We start from the raw sequence: 21,816 nt of genomic DNA on the forward strand, positions 1-21,816 counted from the left end.
TTCTTCCTTCCTCCTGCGCTGTCTCATATCTTATACTTTGCGCTCGAATACTGATACATTTGTCTCCATTTATTTAAGTTAAGCTTGTACGATCAGAACAAACAACCCGGCAATATTACAGATTTATCTCTGTGCGTCGACACGTGCCAATAAATCTACGCGTTTCTTCTTTATTAATACAAACCTCCCCGTGATTATTAATGGTTCCGCTCACCTGCTGCTCGCGTATTTGTAGTGTGAAGGCGAGGTGCGTGAAAGTGACAAGTGCAGCGCAGGTGTGGCAGTTCATTATTACAAATGGTTTGGATTGTCAGTCGCCGGGTCCATCCAAGGTTTTTTTTCGTCCGTGTTTTTATTAAATGGTGGGGATTTGAAAGTACTGGTACATCATTCATGATGTGTAGTAGTGGCAGTGGGTATTGAAGATGACTATGATAATTAACTGTGGGAGATAAGTATATTAAATTATTATAACTATGGTTGTTAACTGTTGTAGCTAAGGTAAACAATTAATATAGATAGATACTGTAACTATAAGAGCCAACTACGGTAGATAACTACGATAGTTAACACTTGTAAATTAGGAATGACGCAAATATGGTAACTAATGGAGCTAACTATGGTGAGTAACTATGGTAGCTAACTGTGGTAACTTAAAATGGCTAACTATGGCTCGTTAAGGGAACTATCATAGCGAAGTAACTGCAGAATAATATGCACGTAACTATGAAAGGAATTTTGTAAAACCCCACATACAGGTGTGGGAGTTTTGTCGAGGGCGGGCACCTTAATTGGAATGTACAGAATCATAAAAGATACATTTCTTACTCTTTCGCCCTGCCAATAGTTTCTCTTTCCTCGTTGTGTCGGTTCATTCCTGCGAGTTATGGAACGTGGCAGCCTCTGGTAACCGAACAGATGCTGGTGGATGTCGATAGCTCAAGGTATCGCTTTAATACGCAAGGAAAAAATGCTGAGTGGTTCGATTTTTAGTTAATCAACATTCCCTTGACTCAATAAGCGCCTTTAAAGAACACACTCCCCTGGCTTACCTTTTCCCTTTTCCCTTTCCCCTGCGCAGGTGTTTCATCCCGAGGAGACCGAGGACTGGTTCTTGGAGATTAGTTCCGTCACCTTCCGAGACTCTGGCGTGTATGAGTGCCAGGTGTCCACGAGTCCCAAGGTGTCGCTGCCCATCCACCTCACCGTGCTGGGTCAGTCATCAACCTTTACTACTCTGCCGTGTTGCGTGTCCTTGACGGGGTAGCGAGTGAGGTGTGTGAGTGTGCGTGTTGGCAAAGGCTTGGATTATGGGTTCGGATACCTGTTTGAACACCTGTTTGAGCACCTGTTTGCCTTTGTGTTCCCTTGGGAGTGGAGGGAAGCTGCAGGGGTGAATGTGGTGCTTGGTGTAACTTCCACTTTAATTACTTCGGATTGTGGTGTGGTGTGGTGTGTTTGTAGCTTTTTCTTTGAGTGTGTAGGAGTATCAGCGCGTGGACGGATGAATGAATGGTGAAGATGTGGTGAAGATTATTTCGGCTTGTGATATTGTGCGGTGTGACTCTGCAGTCTTTCCTTGAGGGTGCATGAGTATCAGTGTGTGTACGGATGAATGAATGGCGAGGATGCGTGTGGCTGACGTGAGTGCCTCGTGTGCCTTACAGCGGTGCAGCAAGCAGAGATCCCGGGGCCTCATGAAGTGTTTATCCAGCACGGGTCGACCATCAGCCTGCAGTGTGAGGTGCGCGCCGGAGTGGAGGCCGTGGGGCTGGTTCGCTGGTACCACGGAGACAAGCCCCTCAACTACAGCTCACCGCGGGGAGGCATCAGCATGGAGGTGAGCTCACGTCATGCTGTAACATGTGGTGTAGCAAGACCTTTCTTATGAAACTGCCATCTTTAGTGGATCTTTTTCTCCCTGATTTGTTTTTTGTTTTGTTTTGGTCTGAGGCGTCTTACATATAAAGAAGCATTATCAGTGGACGTAATGAAAGAAACATACAGATAATATCCTTAGCCTTAATGAAATGTGGTAAACTTTGTCCGTACGTACATTTGGTGTTAATAATAAGTGATTTTCGATGTTAGTACTTTAGGAAAAAGATTACGTATGAATAATTTATCAAGTCAGTAAATCCCCTTTAGAAATTTACCGGTAATACTCCCTTGATGATTTTTTTACGTGTTTTCCATGGAATATTATATGAACAAAGTACTACCAGAGGCAAGTTCAGGGAAAAATATAGAGAACATTATTTCCCCGACAGGGAAGAGATACACAGGAAGTTTAAAGCTGAATGTAAAATATATATATATATATATATATATATATATATATATATATATATATATATATATATATATATATATATATATATATATATATATATATATATATATATATATATATATATATATATATATATATATACACTAAAATTCATTGGCCGGGATGAGTAGCTAGTGAGAGGCAAGGAAAGCTGATGCAAAAAGAGGAAAAGAAGCAAAAGCATACAGGGTCGTGGCCTTTGCTGGACTGGAGTGGAGTGGAGCTTTGAGGTAGCGAGATCCTCGGGACAAGACGCTGTCGAGGAAGTTACTTAGAGAGAGAGAGAGAGAGAGAGAGAGAGAGAGAGAGAGAGAGAGAGAGAGAGAGAGAGAGAGAGAGAGAGAGAGAGAGAGAGAGAATATCCGTGGAAGCTGAGTTTATTTATCTAAAACACACGAAAGAAAAAATAACTGCTTACTTATTTGCATATTAATTTCTGTTTGTTCCATAATTTACGTGTTTAATTTATGATTTGGCAGCAGCTTTAATGAGCACTTTGGTTTAATATTCTTATTCATTAATATTTTTACCCTCGATTAATACATCACCTTTATTCTTCGTCTCTTTCATGAGACACTTTGGAACGGACTATTTTCTCCTTTCTCTCTTTCCTATAAAACGTTTTTAGATAAATTATTCAGCGTCACTTATTAACTGTACAGGTTTTGCACGTTTCCACTCAATGAGACTTTCCTTCATAGCCCATAAATAGCAGATAATGAAACGATGTGTTATGATTTTATTCCCTTTCCTCGCTTGTCTAGAGCACAAACAATTCTTTGATATAAAGTTTATATTTAATAATAACTTATTTTAGCTGCACATTTTTTGTTTTTATCTCACTTCGTAAAGCTTATTACGATATCGTTTATTAATAGAAAAATTGTCCCCTTTTTTTGCCAGTTAAAATTTTTTATATAGCGTTATGTATAATTCATTAACAACAGTACATCAGCACAGTTTTACGTATATCTGACTCACCAGTTATGTTTAGGGCTCATTGTGATAAGCCCTCAATAGCCACAGTAGCAAGTGATGATACGTGGAATTTCTTTTGAAGCAATATCTACAATTCAGTAATAAAACAATACATGAGCAATACGTTTCTGCATATTTCTGACTGGAAAAGTTTTATTCTGAGCTCACTGGAGCATCACTCAATAGCCACGGGACCAAATGACGATATAAACTGTCCATTTTTATATACTTTTTTTTTTTTTTTTTTTTTTTAATAGCAGAATACATCAACACATTTTTACATACTTCTGACTCACTATTTATATTTTGGATTCATTACCACCTGCATTCCTCAACAGCCACAATAACAAATGAAAATAAAAGCTACCCCTTTGATAGCAATATACATAATTCAATAACGCAATACATCAGCAACAAGTATTTTTTAAGTGTTTCCGACTCACCAGCTTTTTTCTGGGACTCGTTGGAAAAATCTCAACAGCCACAGTAGCAAAATCAATGACGAAATAAACTGTCCCCTTTTATAATACAATTTCTTTTGATGACTCAGTACATCACATATATTTCTGAGTCACCAGGTTTATTTTTTGCTCTCACTGCGACACATCTCAAGAGCCGCAGAAACAAATGAGGATGCAAACTGTCCCTTTTTTTTTTAATCGCTTCTCTCAGTGACACAGTACATCACCAAAACAGTTTTACTAATTTCTGACTCAACAGCTATTTTTGGGTCTCACTGTGACACATCTCAGTAGCCGCAGTACCAAATGATGATACAAACCGTCCCTTTTAGCCGTTTTTTTCTCATTTCGGAATGCCGTGGACACTCACAAAAGGGAATAATCAAGCCACCTCGGGCCACGACACAGAGCTGGCATCGGTTTTTTTTACACCGAGTCCCCCCCTCTTTTTTTTTATTTTATTTATTTTTATGGTATTTTTTTTTAGCTGGTAACATTTATTGCAATGGTAGAAGCAGTGATGGCCTTTTTTTTCTTTTTTTGTCTCTATTTCTTTTTCTGCTTTACATTTGCTCTGTCCGACTTTTTTGACGTATATACGAGTACATTCATTTGCCTAAGTAAAGAAAAAAATATCATATGCACGCTACAGGTACACGCGCACACACACACACACACACACACACACACACACACACACACACACACACACACACACACACACACACACACACACAGAGGCACGCATGGATACAATCACTTGCACTTTTTTGTTTTTATTTAGCTTCTAGTGTCAAAACAGGAGGTAATATTTAGTTCATGCAGGAGTTTCACGTGTGCTTTCCGCCTCAAAGTGATCAAAGCTTATGTGACAGCAGCGTGTAGGTTCCTGATTCCTGATTCCTGATTTTTGTTGTTGTTAAAAGTCGCCCTATTTATTTATTTTTCTAATTTCAACCTTTTTTTTTTTAACTTGTTTTGTTTTGGTGTTCATTGTTCATTACCATTTTTAATCGTTATTTTCTGTTTTTTTTTTTGTTTAATATTTGTTCTATATTCACGTTGTTCCTAATTTCATTCGTTATTGGTGTTATTGTTATTATTTTTGTTCCTTTTTATCAATTACCTGCTTTATTGGTTCTTCACTCCTTCTCCTCCTCCTCCTCCGCCTCCTCCTCCTGGTTTTGTATTGGGAGTAAGTCGGACGATCACCAAAAACTTGATTCTCTCTCTCTCTCTCTCTCTCTCTCTCTCTCTCTCTCTCTCTCTCTCTCTCTCTCTCTCTCTTTCTCCCGGGTTCGACGTACTAAAGAAAATTGGTCCATACACGTCAGTTATCAATAAAAGAAAAAAAAGAAAAAAAGGAAAAGAAAAGGCAGAAAAAGAAAAAATGGAGTGCTTCACCTTTATTTTTATTTGCACCGTTTTCTTTTTTTTTCTTTTTTTATATCGAGTCATCGTGCGGGCTCTCTCTCTCTCTCTCTCTCTCTCTCTCTCTCTCTCTCTCTCTCTCTCTCTCTCTCTCTCTCTCTCTCTCTCTCTCTCTCTCTCTCGAATAGTCCATTGCGTGCAGGAATTTTCATCATCTTTTGTTTTTTAATGTTTTTTTTTTTTTGTCTTTTTCCTTCGTCATTGTAGTGAAATGTTGCAAACTCTAATTACAACTGTCTCTCTCTCTCTCTCTCTCTCTCTCTCTCTCTCTCTCTCTCTCTCTCTCTCTCTCTCTCTCTCTCTCTCTCTCTCTCTCTCTCTCTCTCTCTCTCTCTCTCTCTCTCTCTCTCTAGTCTCTTTTTGTCAACTTCAGCATGTTCTCCTTGATTATTATTGTCTCTCTCTTGTCTCTACCTTTCATTAGTCACCCTTCGCCTGTTGCCAATTAATCCTCCTCCTCACCTTGGTCGTCAGTAGTAAGAGTCTATTAGTCAGCATCCCTCCCTTCATCTCGTTTTCTTTCTCTTCTCATTGTTCCTTCGTCTTGATCGTTCCCTTCTCCTTTCATTACGTAAGGATCACTTGTTATTAATTAATCCTCTTACGTGTGTGACAGTAAAGACGTTCTGGTGAATATCTTCCTGTGTCTTAATGCGTTCACTATATGTTGTTTTTAGGTTATTGGTTTCCTCTCGTGTTCTTGTTCTTGCTGTGCTTTTTTTTTTGGGGGGGGGGGTGTTTAAACCTGTAATTAATTAACCTCTTACCTGTCATGACTCAATCCTCGTTTGCATCACAAAGGACGCCATGATAAGTTTGTTGGTCTTGTCTGTTAATGTTGTTTAGTTTAGTTACACTACTTGTCTCTCTTCTGGTTGTTCACATTTCATCACTCTTTCATCTCTTTTTTCTTATGTGAATTACTCTAGTAGGTTTTATCTTTCGTAGTACATTGCATTATCTTGCTTTCATTTCTGCCACTTTTTTCAGTTTTCTTTTTTGCTGTATTTATTCATCTTTTATTACTTATTGTTTCGTATTTCTCTCGTGAATTACTCTCATTTATCTTTCATTAGTACAGGACAAGTACACTACCTCATCTTACATTAATTCCTGCCATCCTTTTTTCGAAGTATTTTTACACTATATCATAATTCATTGCTCCAATTTATTCACACTTTTCTCTTGACCCTCCTGACGACTGCAGGTGGAGAAGACCCCCACGATGACCACCTCGAAGCTGTACATCACGAGGGCGGTGAAGGCAGACACTGGAAATTACACCTGCGCTCCGAAGTTCTCTTGCCCAGATTCCGTTTTCGTTCACGTCGTTAATGGTAAGTATCTTTTTTTTCCCATTTCACCCTTTCATACGTTTTGCTTTGAAGTCTGGATTGAGTGATGGTTAAAGGGGAAAGTGTGTCGCCGTGCGTGGGTCCTGTGTTGCTTTAATGGTGTTGTGGCAAGGCGCGTTCAGTGTGATCAGCGTGCCGTGGACCGGGAATGGCTGTAATGTTGCTTTGTATCCTGTGGAGTCAGGTGTAGTATAGTGTAAGTGTGTGTTAAGGTGTGCTAGGGTGTGCAGTGCTTGGAAATGACATACCACAGACACCACAGTAGTTTTATTACACGGAGTCTTGTGTGAGGTAGCGTGCTTGATAGGTACCTTACTGGGGGAGGTGGGTGGATGGAGGGTAGAGGGGAGTGAGTTCCTGGCGGTGGGCTGGTGGAGGGAGGCTCTGGCGTGGAGGTGCGTTGCGTTGCGTGGCACACCGCCTAATTAAGGATAAACACAAGAAATATTTCCGCCCTAATATAGTGAGGAGGCGCAGAGTCATGCCCGCACTGTCCGCTCCATCTGGCCGCAATTCAAGATTTTCAGCTTATCCTCAGCGCCGCACTGCACTCAGGGTGATGACGCGCCGCCTGGTGGTGGTGGTGGCAGCTACCGATGAGGAGGAGAGGGGCCAAAGTTAGGGGCGGGGTAGGGTGGGAGTGCCTGAAGGGGGGAGATTGGTCAGAGATAGGGGCAGGGTAGGGTGGGTAGGGACGAGGGATGAGAAGACGAGTTTGGGCGGGGAGGACGAGGGCCATTGGGTGTGAGGTGGAGGGGGGTGAGAGGAAGGATGGGAGGGGCGAGTCAAGGGACATGGGGTGCGTGAAGGGGTGAGGGAGGATAAGGAGAGGTCAGGGAGGAGAGGCGAGTGGGGCGGAGGGAGGACACGGGTGGACAGTTGGCATTGTCTTGGTTAAACCGAAGCTTCAATTGACCACAGCTTATGAGGGCGGGACGTTTTTGTTACGGCGGGGTCGATGAGCGCTCGTTTCTGTGTGTGTGTGTGTGTGTGTGTATGTGTGTGCATCTACCACTCACGTTTCATTGTCATGGTAGTGTTGCGTGTTCCACATACTTGGTGTCCCCTCTTGTCCTGTGTGCCTCCCTGCTCCCTATTCCCTCTCCTCCCCTTTCATACCATTGTTCTCCTTCCCCTCTGTGCCTTGTCCTCTCCCGCCCACACAAAATAATAACCGAAAAAAAAAGAAAAATCATGTGCACTCCCTTCCTCCTCTTCCACCTTTTTCTTCTCCTCCAATATACTTCCCTGCTTCCAGTCCTCCCCACATGCTCTTCCCCTCGTGTTTAACCGGTCCTGTCCTCCTCCAGGTGTTCCCCTTACCTGCGTGTTACCTGGGCGGGATTTGCGGCTGCTTCATAACCCACGTGTGCTTATTATTACCTGTCTTAGGCGGGCGGGAGGCCACTTGAGTCATTCCTTACAGTGAGGGTGATGTAATGCCCGTGTCGTGGCTGCGTCTGTGGTGACGTATGTGCTATATCAAGTATATTTATGGGCTGCCTCAGGGTGTTGTGTTTGTGTCCGATGGGAAAATATATAGCAGTGTTCTCCGTATTTATTCTTGCATGTGTTTATCTTTACACCTCTCGATCATGTGATGTAAATAGAGTTTTATTCCTATTTTTCTTTATGGATGGAATGATTGGATATTTTCGGATTTATATTTAGCGTTTATATCTTTTTTTCTTCTCTTCTACCGGGTCATAATGAAGGCGTGTGTGGAGGAGCTCTCATTGATCTGGACAAAGTGGGTCAGATAGCGACGCTAAGAAGAGACACTTGACCTCGTGGGGGCGACACTCCTGCTCCCTCTGACAAAACTATCAAGGAGTCTCCCCCTGCATCTCTTCCTCTCGCTCCTTGTACCCCAACCCCTCCCCATGCATCTCTTCTCCCTCCCCACCCACCACCACCACCACCACCACCACCACCACTACCTCCTTCTCACGTCCTCATCCCTTCCTCCGTAAGTCGTGCATCCCTCCACTTTCTTCTCCTTCCTTCTTCTCCTCCTCCCTCTCTCACTGCTTCCTCTCCTCTTCCCAATGATGCCTTCTGTCCTCTCCTTTTCCTCCTCCTCCTCCTCCTCCCCCTTTCACTTCCTCACGTCTTACTCCTCCCATTCCTCCTCCTCCTCCTCTCACTCCTTTATCCTCTTTGCTTTACGTCTTGTATTCTTTCTTCCTCTTCCCTTCCTGCTGATCTTCTTGATGCTTCTCCTGCCCTCTCTTCCTTCGCATCCTCTGTTTTACTCCTCCTCCTCTTCCTTCAGCTCCTCATGTGTTGGTCTCTGCAGTTCCTTCCTTCTCTTCCCATTATCGTTATTTCTTTCCCTTGTAGTACCTTCGCTCCCTTTACGCCCTCCTTCATCGTGATCCCTCCTCTCCCTCATGTCCTTCCCTCATTCCCTTCGGTATCCTAAAGACCTTGAAGACTCTGAAGACCTCCACCGCTACTTCTCCCCCCAAAAACCTATTCCTCCTGCAGTAGATCCTTTACGCCCTGCATCCCTCCCATTTTCGCGCCCTCGAGGGATCGCCGTCTCCTCCTCAGAGCGCCTTCCTCTGTGACACAATTTCTGGCGTTTCTTTTCGTACCCAGAGAGAAAGTTGGAAAAGTCCCCCTGCGAAATGAAAACCTCAAATAAGAAACATGTTATTGGAGAAACACACATACACACACACACACACACACACACACACTGGGTCAACAATAAAAGTTAAGAAAACGCCCTCAAAAGTTTTCCCCTCAAGCTGCGCTGTTGATGTATGGAATTGCAGGCAAGGGGGAGCCTTTTTTTTTTTTTTTTTGCCTCTATTACAAACTTGATGGTTGGATAAAGATTTTTACGGTTGTTTTACGGCCTCGTTGGTGGAGCGAGGAGCAGACCAAGGCGCCTCGGGATTGTCTCAACTTACATCCAGTCCCGCGGGCCGCCATCGGGACACGCCAGCCGCCCCGCGCCCGCCCCGCCTGGCTCTTGATAGAATCTCGAGACGCATCCAACGACTCCTGATGCTCCAACGACTAGCTTTCTTCCAACGACTCCTGGTTTGTTTCTCTCGGATTCTTCCATCTCACTTCTCCCTTCAGCTGGTCTTTTTTTTTTTTTTTTTCTACAATACCATCTCTTGCTTCTTTTCATCTGAAGTGTTGTGGGCTGTCCTGTTTGCCTGACTAGACGCCCACCTGTCCAAGCTGTTTTGGGGAGGCTGGGGTTTGCCCCGCCGCAGCGTGAGGTGGTGCGACACGTGCAGGGCGGCACATCACGCTAAGTGGGTCCCACACATTTGTCTTGACTTTGACAAGTCTCAGAGAACCCGCACTTCACTCAGCCTCTGTGCCGTCAGAAATGAGATGACTTGTGAGCGAGGCCCCTGGGCTGAAATTTACATTCTTCTGCACCGATGGGACTCGTCTTGCATTACTCAGACTCTCTAGGTTTTGCTGGCTTAAGGTTTTTTTTCCGACGAAAGCAAATCCCTGGGCGGAGGTTCAGTGAAATGGAGTCTTAAACTCTGGAGCGACCTGGTTCCCTGCACCAGAGGATCATCCCGTCGCAGTTATTTGCTCCCTGAGTCTCGGCTCGACTCGGTCCTGCAAAGTTTTGCTATTATCAAATGGACCGTAGATACTGAGGTTCCACGCCTCGCATCCTCGGCAGCGACTGATAAAATTGCCGACGTTTTTACGCTCTGTGTCGCAACATTTTTTTCTTGTCATGAAATATTGAGCGAGACGTTGCCTCGTCTCGAAACTTTCTTTATGCAAATGAAGCAAAGGATATTTGACAAACTTCCTGCCGGAGGAGAGAGAGAGAGGCCTGCCACAGGACAGGGAGACTCGGTGCCCTCTCAGTCACCCGAGGCGTATGTGGTTTTGTAGTAAGGTAAATATTGCGATAAGGAGTTGGGCCTCATTGTGCGGTGTTAAGCATAAGTGACGTGGCACAAGACTCGGGGTTTGGTGTGGGGGTCTGGAATCACAACGACTTAGGCGACGAGTGGCACTTCACCTGTCTCATCCAGGGTACTGAGCCAAATTACTTACCTGTGAGGCCGCGACCTTAAGCCTCGCCAGCTGTCTTGAACCAGATTTACTCGTGCTGCGCTTTGCGTGTCCCGCCGCTAGCAACCCACTGCAAACAGGAGAAAATTACCGGCCTCTTGTAAATCTTTCACCTTGACAGGAGAACTGGAGGACACGCACACGTCCCGCCTCCTTCCCTGACTGTAATGTGGGTGAGTGGCGGCGGTGGAATGGCTGAGGCGACTCTCTCTCTCTCTCTCTCTCTCTCTCTCTCTCTCTCTCTCTCTCTCTCTCTCTCTCTCTCTTTCTCTTCTTCCCCTTCAGTCCCGTTCGCATAATAATAAGCAAAGCGAATTGGCCCAAAGCTTCAGCACATCTTATGGAAATATGAGAATGAATTGCACTGCTGCCTTGATTTCACCGTGAAGACTGTCTTGCTGGGGCCCGAGCCTGATTTCCCCCCATTGAGTTCAGCTGTGATGCGGCATTTGGACAGGTGATCCTCTCCTCTGACGTCACTAAGTTTTGAAGGGCCCTCCTGCTGTCTGGAGAGTCACGGGGAGGGACGAACTTGTGACGAGAGCAAGCTAAGTCACTTTCAATGAAGCTGTCCTCTATTGGTTGAAGGTGAAGACAATACGAAGATACGGGTAAGGAACGGGACGGGAGAGAGAATTGGGTGTGTGTCTGTATGTGTGTCTGGGTTCCTGGTCGTGTCAGGAAGTCATAATACATAACGATAGGCTTGTGCACGGCGCCACACGAGGCACGGACGCGGCACGACAGCTGAGGACATCACGCGTCTGAGTTCTGTCAGTTACCCGGAGCCTTCCTTATTTTAGTAGCCGACCGAGTCTACATCGCCGCTTGAAGAAAAAAGCAAGAAAGGAAACCCGAAGAAGGAAGAGGGAAACGGAAAGGAGAATATATTGGTACTGTTTAACTCTCCATCTTAAGCCGCCTTTAACCCTAAGTTTCTGTGGAAGGTTAATCCAGAATGGCTGTCGTGGAGGCAATTATTGTTGAGGAAAACGAAGGGCCGCTTGAGCTCCTGACGCAGAAAAAGTAATGCGAGGCGGTAAATCCTGTACTCTGTTCTCCTTTTTTCTTCTCCACCTCCTCCTATTTATTCTCTTATTGCTCTCCTCCTCCTCCTATTTATTCTCTTATTGCTCTCCTCCTCCTATTTATTCTCTTATTTCTCTCCTCTTCCTATTTATTCTCTTATTTCTCTCCTCTTCCTATTTATTCTCTTATTTCTCTCCTCCTCCTCCTATTTATTCTCTTATTGCTCTCCTCCTCCTCCTCCTCCTCCTCCTTCTCCTCCTCCTCCTAGTCTTACTCGATCTGCAAAATATTTACTCAAGTGAAATTACATTGTTACCTAACCAAACAGAACCATTCAGCGCTCATGCAAGTAGGTACTCCCTCCCTCCCTCTCTCTCTCTCTCTCTCTCTCTCTCTCTCTCTCTCTCTCTCTCTCGCTGGGAACCATATTTCTGGAAGTAGCGGCACAAAATTGAACCATTTACTCGACCGTTCACCGTGTAAGGGAACGGCCACAACCTCGCTACTCAGGGAACGCCTCACCTCATCATCGAGTCAGCCTGTGTGCGTGTGCGTGTGTATGTGTGCGTGTGTGTGTTTGTGTGTGTGTGAGTGCATGGGGAAAGCTTTTACGTGCACGAATCTTACGAAAGCACGTCATGAACTCACTCACTACTGATGTCCTTGCCATCACCACCACCACCACCACAGGCCAACACCACAGTGAACTTTTCGCCCCGAGTCGCCTTAATGTCTATTGGTGTACACTTTTACGGCACTTGTGGGTGTGTGGCAATGAAGGAGAGTGCGCTGCGGCCCCACATCACCGTCAGGGGGTTTCAGGGGGGAGCTGTGGGAAGCGGCGTGTCTGATATGCTAATTTAAGCAGAAGGTATGAGGATGTGGGCCATTCAGGTGCGTTTGTGGGTGTGTGGTAAGGGATTGGTGGCGGGAAGGTGATTGAGGGAGTGGAAAGGGAATAGACGAGTGACAGGAGGAATGGAAAGACAGGGAGAGAGAACAGTTGTCTAGGTGACGGTGAGAGCTGAAATGAAACAGAAGGTATGGAAAAGAATGGGAAGAAATCGTGGAAGAGGTGGAAATAGAAATGTGGCGAAGGGAATGTACAGGAATTGGAGACACAGAGGGAGATTGGATGAGTAAGAAGTGAAAGAGAACAGGAGGCATGGAAAAGAAATATATAAGAATAGGATTATTGAATGGGGGAGCATTAATATGATTGAGGGGAGTGGGGAGGAATCTGACGATTGGCGGGAGGAATGGAGAGGGAGTGGAGGGCAAGAAAGGGACAATAGATGACTGGGGAAAAATTGAGAGAGAATAGAAGGTGTGGGGAAAGAAGTGGAAAGGTTGAGATTGTACAAGGAAGTCGTGGAAAAGGAAGAGGTTGACGAGTTACGAAGGGAAAGAAGAAGTAGTGGAAGGCAAGAGAGAAAGAGAATAGATAACTAAGTAACTGGGTAACAATTGGAAACGAAAAGAAGATATGGAAAAAAAAAATGAAAAAAGGTCAGGATTGTGGAATTGAAAGGAAGACGTGGAAAAGGAGATATGCATGTGGTAAAGGGAGCAGAGACGGAATTAAATAAAGAAAAAAAATGATAGCTAAGAAAGAGACTGAGGGTAGTGAAGGAATGGGATGTACAAATAGGACTAGAAAGTAAGGAAAGGACCGTAGAATAGGAAGAGATAGAAGAGTGGAAAGATGACTGAATGGAGATGAAAAGAAACTGAAGCCTAGAGAAAGGAGTGGAAGAGAACAAAATCGAGTGAGCGGAAAGGAAAGTAAAAAGATTATGGAATGATAAGAATATGGATTGGGAGAAGATAAGAGAGTGAGTAGCAAGCTTAGAGAGTTGATCGGAATTGGAAAGGAAATGGGAAGTTGCGAAGGAGACTTTAGCATCAGAGATAATGTGCCTTGAATTTGTAAGATAATTTGGACCAAAGATAAAAAGGAATTTACTGATGGGGAAAATACGCTCGTGATTCTAAGTTTGGAAAGGAAAGGGGATAAGGAAGGTAATGGGAATAATGAGATCGCTGAAATTAATAGATGGGCAGACGAATATTAAATTGATTACCTGTTAATTCTCGCTTCTAGAAATAATAGAATAAAGTACTGCCGAAACAAAAAGAAACTGTCATACATAAAACAAAAGGAAACCATCATAATAAACAAATAAATAAGTAAACTAATTAAATGAATCAAAAAGTGTCATGAAAATGAAAAGTAGATGAAAGAAATGTCATATGAGAAAGTGTGATGTGTATTGAAGGTAAAAAAAAAAAAAAAATTCATTACGCAAACCAATTTTCGTGCCGTATTGCTCCTTATCGTTTCTTTAACCCTTCTACACTACAATACATAGATCCATTAACACTATCACACACGCGAGACTTGTAATCAAACTGAGTCTTTGGAAGCTACAATATTTAAGATACGAATTAACATTAATAATTATATCTCTGCTAATTAATTTCACAGTTTGAAGGTTTTACTTTTCCTTTATTTTCAAGTATTTTTCTTAACAACAGCACGTGGTAATTGGGTCACTGCATCCGAATTAGGGGTTTTAATCTACCCATGAAGCGAGGATCATGTGGCGATCGTGTACAGATACAGTAGTGTTTACCTTATTACCGCGGCTTGATGGGCACTTTCCCCTTGCCACTAACCAGGTTATGTGTAAGAGCGATACAGATCACATAGCATCGGTGTTGTGGGAGTGGTTTCATATCAATCTGTTAATCACTCACTCAGTCACTCACACAGTCAATCACATACTCACTCAATCAGTTAATAATTTATTCACTCACTCACTCACTCACTCACTCACTCACTCACTCACTCACTCACTCATCTATTAATCAATCAATAACAGAGAGACTTAGTGAAAAATGTTTATCTTACCTTAAAAATAGCAAATTAATGTTTCGAATTACCAGGAAGACTAGTATTTTCAAACTGGAGATGCTCATTACCTTAACCCTTTTACTGCCAACGACGAAATGTCACTTTTAACTTCATCTGAGAAACTTTAGACGACTGTACTGAGAAGAAACATAACTAGAGACACTAAGAATTTCAAACTATCTCATCCCTCCCTAGGTCGCTGAATAGTTCAACACTCTGACTGTCAACGATAAAATTATACTTTTTACTTCATTTGAGAAACTTGATATCTGTACTGAGGAGGAACGTAACTAAAGACACTAGAAAAAGTTAAGTTACCCCTTATCTCTTCTTCCTGTCTTCTGTCTTTTGAAATTACACACAAACCTACATTAAATTTTACTAAATACGAGAAGTAGCTACAATACATAGTCCAAAGGTTAAGAAAACATTCGTAAACCTTTTGGTATGGGCAGAAAAAGAGAGAGAGGAAGAGAGGGAGAGGGGCATGGATATTGGAGCTCACGTAGGAGGCGCTGTAGGGGGGGGAGAGTAGAATTTCAGAGGTGGTTTTAGTGTGAGGCAGGAGAGGAGAAATGAGATGCTTTGGTGATCCAGAGTTATGACGCTTTTTCGAAGGGCTGCTGCGGGAAAACAAGGAGGGGGGAAAAGAGGACGAGATAAAGAGGGAGTTAGCAGAGAATGAGGATGATGGTCAGGAGGAAGCAATGTAAGGAGAGGGATGGGATGAAGGGTGATAAAGGAGGTTTGGATAATAGGGAAAATGAGAGAGAGAGAGAGAGAGAGAGAGAGAGGAGAGAGAGAGAGAGAGAGAGAGGAGAGAGAGAGAGGAGAGAGAGAGGAGAGAGAGAAGAGAGAGAGAGAGAGAGAGAGAGAGAGAGAGAGAGAGAGAGAGAGAGGAGAGAGAGAGGAAGAGAGAGAGAGAGAGAGAGAGAGAGAGAGACTTGAAGATTGCAAAAAGGAAGACCATGATTGGAGAACGATGGGAAAAGGAACGTGAAAAAAAATGAAAAATGAGGAGGAGCTGGAGGGGGAGGAGGAGGAGGAGGAGGAGGAGGAGGAGGAGGAGGAGGAGGAGGAGGAGGAGGAGGAGGAGGAAGATAATGGTGCATGGACGATGAGTAAGGGGTATGTTATGGAGGAGCGATAGGAAGGAAAGAGGGGAAGGAGGGAAAGGAAGAAGGAAATTTACGTAGTAGAGGAGGAGGAGGAGGAGGAGGAGGAGGAGGAAGAGGAGGAGGAGGAGGGCAGGGAGGCAGTATGAACGTCCTGAGGCAGCTGTGGAGAGAGGAGGAGGAGGAGGACGAAAAGAAAGGAAGGAAGAACTTATGAGATGGAAAATGAATGGAGAGAGAGAGAGAGAGAGAGAGAGAGAGAGAGAGAGAGAGAGAGAGAGAGAGAGAGAGAGAGAGAGAGAGAGAGAGAGAGAGAGAGAGAGAGAGAGGGAGAGAGAGAGAGAGAGAGAGAGAGAGAGAGAGAGAGAGAGAGAGAGAGAGAGAGAGAGAGAGAGAGAGAGAGAGAGAGAGAGAGAGAGAGAGAGAGAGAGAGAGAGAGAGAGAGAGAGAGAGAGAGAGAGAGAGAGAGAGAGAGAGAGAGAGAGAGAGAGAGAGAGAGAGAGAGAGAGAGAGAGAGAGAGAGAGAGAGAGAGAGAGAGAGAGAGAGATAGGATGAGATGGATGGATAAATGGATGGATAGACGAATGGGGGTGGTGTAGAGGAATGGAGGAGGAAAAATGTTGAGATGCTGCAGCGCAAGACCAAACTAATCTCCGGTGCTGAGAGAGGTGGAGGCTGAGGAAGGGAAGTATTCAGAGCCTTGTTGAGGGACTTGGGCTGGGCTGGGCTAGAGTGGGCTAGGCGGGACAGTGAGAAGAACCCTGAACACAAAGAAAGAAAAAAAACAAACCATAGTATCCAGCTGGCAATAGTGGAGGTGCTTGCGATATATGAACATAAGAAGATATAGGAAGCTGTAAGAAGCCATCAGGCCCACACGTGGCAGTACCTGTGTTAAGCATACCTATCTATTTCCACCTATAATCCTCATCCGTAAATTTGTCTTATCTTATTTTTAAACCTTCCTAATTCCAACCTATATCTATCACGATTTGAGACCCTATTCCCTTCCTTATTTATTTATTTTTTTCAAACTTGAACTCATTATGTCTTGTTCTATCTTGATTTCTGGCACTGCTACAATGATATGAGGTATGGTGACGGGAAATATTAAGTAGAAAAGAAGGGAATGGGCAGGGACAACTAACAATAAGGGAAGGGAAAAGAAATGTGAGAAGTTAAAGGGAAGAAAAGCAGAGGAACAGGAGGAATATATAGATAAATTGAAAGGTATGGCAAATTATTTATGACATAAACCTACAAGAAACCTGTTTGGAAAGAAGGTTAGGGAAAGTAAGGAGAAAGGGAGAGAGAAAAAAAAAAGAATATTTATAAAGTTTCCATCTTTATAAATTATGAAGATTCTCTCTCTCTCTCTCTCTCTCTCTCTCTCTCTCTCTCTCTCTCTCTCTCTCTCTCTCTCTCCTCTCTCTCTCTCTCTCTCTCTCTCTCTGTTTTTTGTCTCAACTTACAACTTTAAGTTTTTATTTGAATTATGTATCATTCAACTTCTTCATTCAAAATTTTATTTAACCTTTTCTGTTATTTATGTTCTTTCGTTAGGGTAAATATTTTAATTTTGCTTTTTCCATTCACTGCTCCTCTCCAGTGTTTTTTTTCCCTGAATTCTCATTTTTTTGTTGCTATTTTTACCCCTGACATTTTTTAATATATTTTTTTCGTTTTTCTTTTCTTTTTCTCTTTTTAGATACTCAGAAAAGAAAAGAAAACTAAGTATTTTTAACTACATTTACTTATTGACACATAATTATACACACACACACACTCTCTCTCTCTCTCTCTCTCTCTCTCTCTCTCTCTCTCTCTCTCTCTCTCTCTCTCTCTCTCTCTCTCTCTCTCTCTCTCTCTCCTACACAGAATATTACCTGTATTTAAATCTCCTTTCCATTACCAGCTTAGGAAGGGAAGGCCTGCTGGTAGAGTCTCCTGGCTAGGGGGTATGGAGGAGGTGAGGGAGATGAGGGAGGTAGGAGGGAGGTGAGGGGGTGAGGGAGATGAAGGAAATGATGGAGGTGAGGGAGATGAGAGGTGAGGGTGAGGGTGGTGAGGGAGGTGAGAGAAATGAAGGAAATGAAGGAGGCTGTGTCAGAATTCGTAATTATTCATCAAACACCTTATGTTTTATTAATGCTACGCCCCCTCAGAGATAAATACATAAATAAATAGATACGTAAATTAATAAATAATTTAATGTTTTCTGAAGGACTGACTGTGGAAATTCACGAATGTAGTAAACTTAGATACAAAAAGACAATAAAGTAATTTTCTGCTTTTAGCCTTAAAATTGAATATTATCTTACTGGCGATTAATATTCTAAAGCTTCATTTATTTTTTGGTTATACGATTAATATTTTTAAAATTAAAATTAAACAATATTTATATTACTTTGCTTGAATAATATTGTTACATTAAGAAAAGTAAATTTTCTCTACTTTATATTACTTTACATTATTTTTATTCTTATTTTGAAATTAACCGGATTTTTCCTTTACTGTTATGTTAATTTACATTATTTGTAGTCTTTTCTTTTTTTAATTAACCAAAATTCTTTACACTGCTTTATATCAATTTTCATAATTATGTCCATTATTACTTAAAAAAATAATTGTAATACTTACCTTTACATTACGTTACACTATTGATATTCACAACCTAACCGTTAAAATTAACTAAAATTCTCCTTTTTACTTTATACTAACAAAAATTATTTAAATAGTCAATTTACATTTTGACCGTGAAAACGAACCGAAATTTTCTCTTTACTTTATATTTACTCAACACAATTTACATTCTACCAAAATGAACCAAAATTCTCCTCTTTACTTCATATTTAATTGACACAATTTACATTCCAACCATCAAAATGATCCAAAATCCGACTCTTCGCTCTCACAAATGAACCGAAACTCCCAACACCTTCCTCCAGTCTGAAATCAAATGCACATAACCCGCCACCACCACCACCACCACCACCGGTCAAGTGCTTCGCGAGTCAGGATTGGCTGAGGGACGTGAGGAGCGTTTTCATTGGTCAGCTTTAGGTGGAATGCTGGAGGTAAAAAGATCAAACGAGGAATGAATGTGTTAGTGACGGGAGCAGGTCCACATTTCCATCCTGGGCAAGGCGATGACTCGGGTGCGGATTAACGAGTGTGAATATTCTAATAGTGTGCCTCGCCGTGCAGCGCCTCGCCTCGCCTCGCCTCGCCTCGCCTGGCCTGGCCGCGGAAAGAGGAGGACTGGCCGAATTATCTGATGACGGATGACCTGATGTGCATATTCTGATGGTTTGCGTTGCGCGGCTGGGAGAGAGAGGTTGAGGGAGAGGGAGAGGGAAAGAGGAGGAGGTGAGGGATGGAGACAGGGGGAGCGGGGGAAGGAGGAATTAATTTTGATACATGAACTAAACACTCCTTTTCTGTTTTCTCTCCCGGTTTTCTTGTGTCAGTCTGTCTGTGTCTGTCTGTTTTAGTCTGGTGATATGTAAACTATTCCTGTTAATCTTTTATCATATTTCTTTCTCCTCTTTTTATCTTCGCTCTACTTGTGATAAGAGAAGAAAACTATCATAAACTATTATATAACTAACCACTTACATTCTTCTTGTCTTTCTCTTTTCCTTCCTCTCTTTTTTTGTTCCCATCTTCGCTTTTCTTGAGATAGAAGGAAATAAACTATTTAATCTTATATATAAAACTGGACACTCCTATGCTTACCTTTTTCTTTCCTCTTTTTCTCCCTCCCTGTCTTTCTATCTTAATCTTTCTCTCTCTCTCTCCATCCACAGCGGGCGAGGAGTCGGCTGCCGCGGTGCAGAGTGGGTCACGGGGCGTGCGGGCGGGCGTGGGCGTGCTGTGGGTGTGTATGCTGGTGGCCGCCGCCCTCACACCCACGCCTCTCATCGCTCCTCGTCGTCGTCGTCTCTGAGTGTACGGTAAGTGGTGGTGGTGGTAGTAGTAGTAGTAGTTGTAGAAATAGTAGTAGTAGTAATAGTAGTAGTAGTAATTATTGTTGTTTTACTGGTAATTAGTAATGTCGAAAAGTGAAATGTGTGTGTGTGTGTGTGTGTGTGTGTCCTTTATGATCATAAATCTGTTAAATATTAATAAAATCACTTCTTTCATGATTTATTTAGGATGAGAGAGAGAGAGAGAGAGAGAGAGAGAGAGAGAGAGAGAGAGAGAGAGAGAGAGAGAGAGAGAGAGAGAGAGAGAGAGAGAGAGAGGTCAAGAACGAGGAGTCGAAATCCAGGAGCAAACAATACAATGAAAACCCACGAAAAAAAAAAGAGAAAAGAAAATCACAAAACACTTTAGTACAATCCACCTTTCACGGAATTAACCTTGATTATCCAGTGCACACAGCCTTAAACACACAAATAAACCAGCAAACAAACACCCCTCCTACGCTGCGCCTCGGGGTACGAACCTTTGTTGCACGTTATGAAAGAGAGCGATTTTCCACAAAGTATTGTTCAGTGTTCAGTGCGTTGAGTTCACCTGCTGCTACCTCGCAAATTGACGTAATAAGATTAGAGTAGAGAGAGAGAGAGAGAGAGGGAGAGGGAGAGGGAGAGAGACTAGGCTTTAATGATGGTTCTCTAATCAGTGTAATACTCCTGTCAAAAGCTTTAGTTTATTGATAGCCTTGGTATAAGTGTTTGGAAATTAATGTGGGTGAATGGAGTTTGTTATAAGGTATTCAAGATTGCATTCATTTCTGTTCAATGTGGGTTTTTGTTTTGGTTTGGCATTTTTATGTGTTTTGTGTTGTATTTATGTCTTCGTGATGATTTGCTCCTTGGTTAATCTTTTCTTTTTATTCTTCCGTTTGTGTTAATTAATTTTTTTTTTTTTACCTTTTCATGTTTTTTTTATTTTGTTTCCGAGTTCACTTTTTGTTTTTTTTGTTGCTGCTTTGTTTCTCTGTTCAGTGATTTTTCTTTTCTAAATTTTCTGAAAGTGTTGGTTTAGTTGATTTTTATTTGTTCAGTATATTTCTTTTTTTCTTTTCAATTATTTTCATTTTTTATTACTCTTCTGTATGTCAATTTAGTCTGATTTTTTTTTATTTTCTGTCTCAATGTATTCCTGCAGCACCTACATTTTCACGTATCATGTCCCACCACTCCTCTGATATTTATTCCCCTGTCTTCCACCCTTTTCACTAGATTTTTTTTTCTCATTTTTATTTCCGTGGCTCTGTCTTCTCTCTTCCTGCATCCCTCCATCATCACTTATGTATCTGCATCTGACCTCCTTCTCCTCCTCCTCCTCCTCCTCCTCCTGACACGTAAATATCGTTGGTTCGCTCACAAACCAGCATCATTTGTAGGCAGACGGCAGTAGTTCGTGGAGGAGGAAAAAATTGGTCCATTTCTGCGAATCTCAAGCTTACCCATTTCCGAGGCGACGGATCCAATTTGCTCACTTCTTGAAATTTCCTGTTCTTGTGGAGTTTTGCGGCTCGGCTTAGGTGTGAGGGAGGCAATGGGGTGGTGGAGGAAGTGTGGAGGTGTAGTGTTTTGTTTGTTTGTGTGGGTGGGTGGGTGGGTGGGTGTGTAAGTAAAGTGTTTTGAGTGTTATTCTCGTATATCGTTTTATCGTTTTCTATGGTCTGTTGTTTTTTTTTTCTTAGGCGGTTCTTCCTCTTATTTTCACTTTGCAAAATTTTCTTAATCTTTTTTTTCTATTTTCTCCTTTTCGTTATTCTTTTTCTTTCTAGTTCCCTTCAGTTTCCTTCCTTTCCTACATTTATCTTCCCTTCTCTTCCCTTCTCTTCCCTTCTCTTCCCTCCACTCCACTCCGCTCTCCTCCCTTCCCCTCCCCTCTCCTCTCATATCCTCTTCTCTTTCTCCTCCTCTCCTCTCTTCTATCCTCCCCTCTCCCTTCCCTTCCCTTCCCTTCCCTTCCCTTCCCTTCCCTTCTCTTCTGTTTCAAGGCAGCAACGTATGAAATTCAACAGTGTTCCTTTCATAGTATTGTGTTAAGCATAATTCCAGACAGTAAAGGGAAGAGAAAATAAAAAAAGAAAGGAAAATAAAAATATTTAGTCGTAGGGAAAATAATCAGAAGTTGGATTTGTATTTAGAATTTTTTTTTCAT

General features: G+C 42.6%; 1 protein-coding gene across 1 annotated transcript in view; it reads left to right on the forward strand.

Moving 5' to 3' along the window:
* Positions 1-21,816, forward strand: part of LOC135107969 (uncharacterized) — a 96,739-nt gene that overhangs the window by 65,074 nt on the left and 9,849 nt on the right. Inside the window, exons 5-8 of the mRNA XM_064018465.1 lie at positions 1,082-1,214; positions 1,668-1,840; positions 6,410-6,539; positions 19,500-19,646. Of these exons, the coding sequence (XP_063874535.1) occupies positions 1,082-1,214; positions 1,668-1,840; positions 6,410-6,539; positions 19,500-19,639 (576 nt within the window). The 3' untranslated portion in view covers positions 19,640-19,646. The remainder of the gene's footprint in view (positions 1-1,081; positions 1,215-1,667; positions 1,841-6,409; positions 6,540-19,499; positions 19,647-21,816) is intronic.

The sequence above is a fragment of the Scylla paramamosain genome, chromosome 16, assembly GCF_035594125.1.
Source record: "Scylla paramamosain isolate STU-SP2022 chromosome 16, ASM3559412v1, whole genome shotgun sequence".
NCBI classification, from domain to species: Eukaryota; Metazoa; Arthropoda; class Malacostraca; order Decapoda; family Portunidae; genus Scylla; species Scylla paramamosain.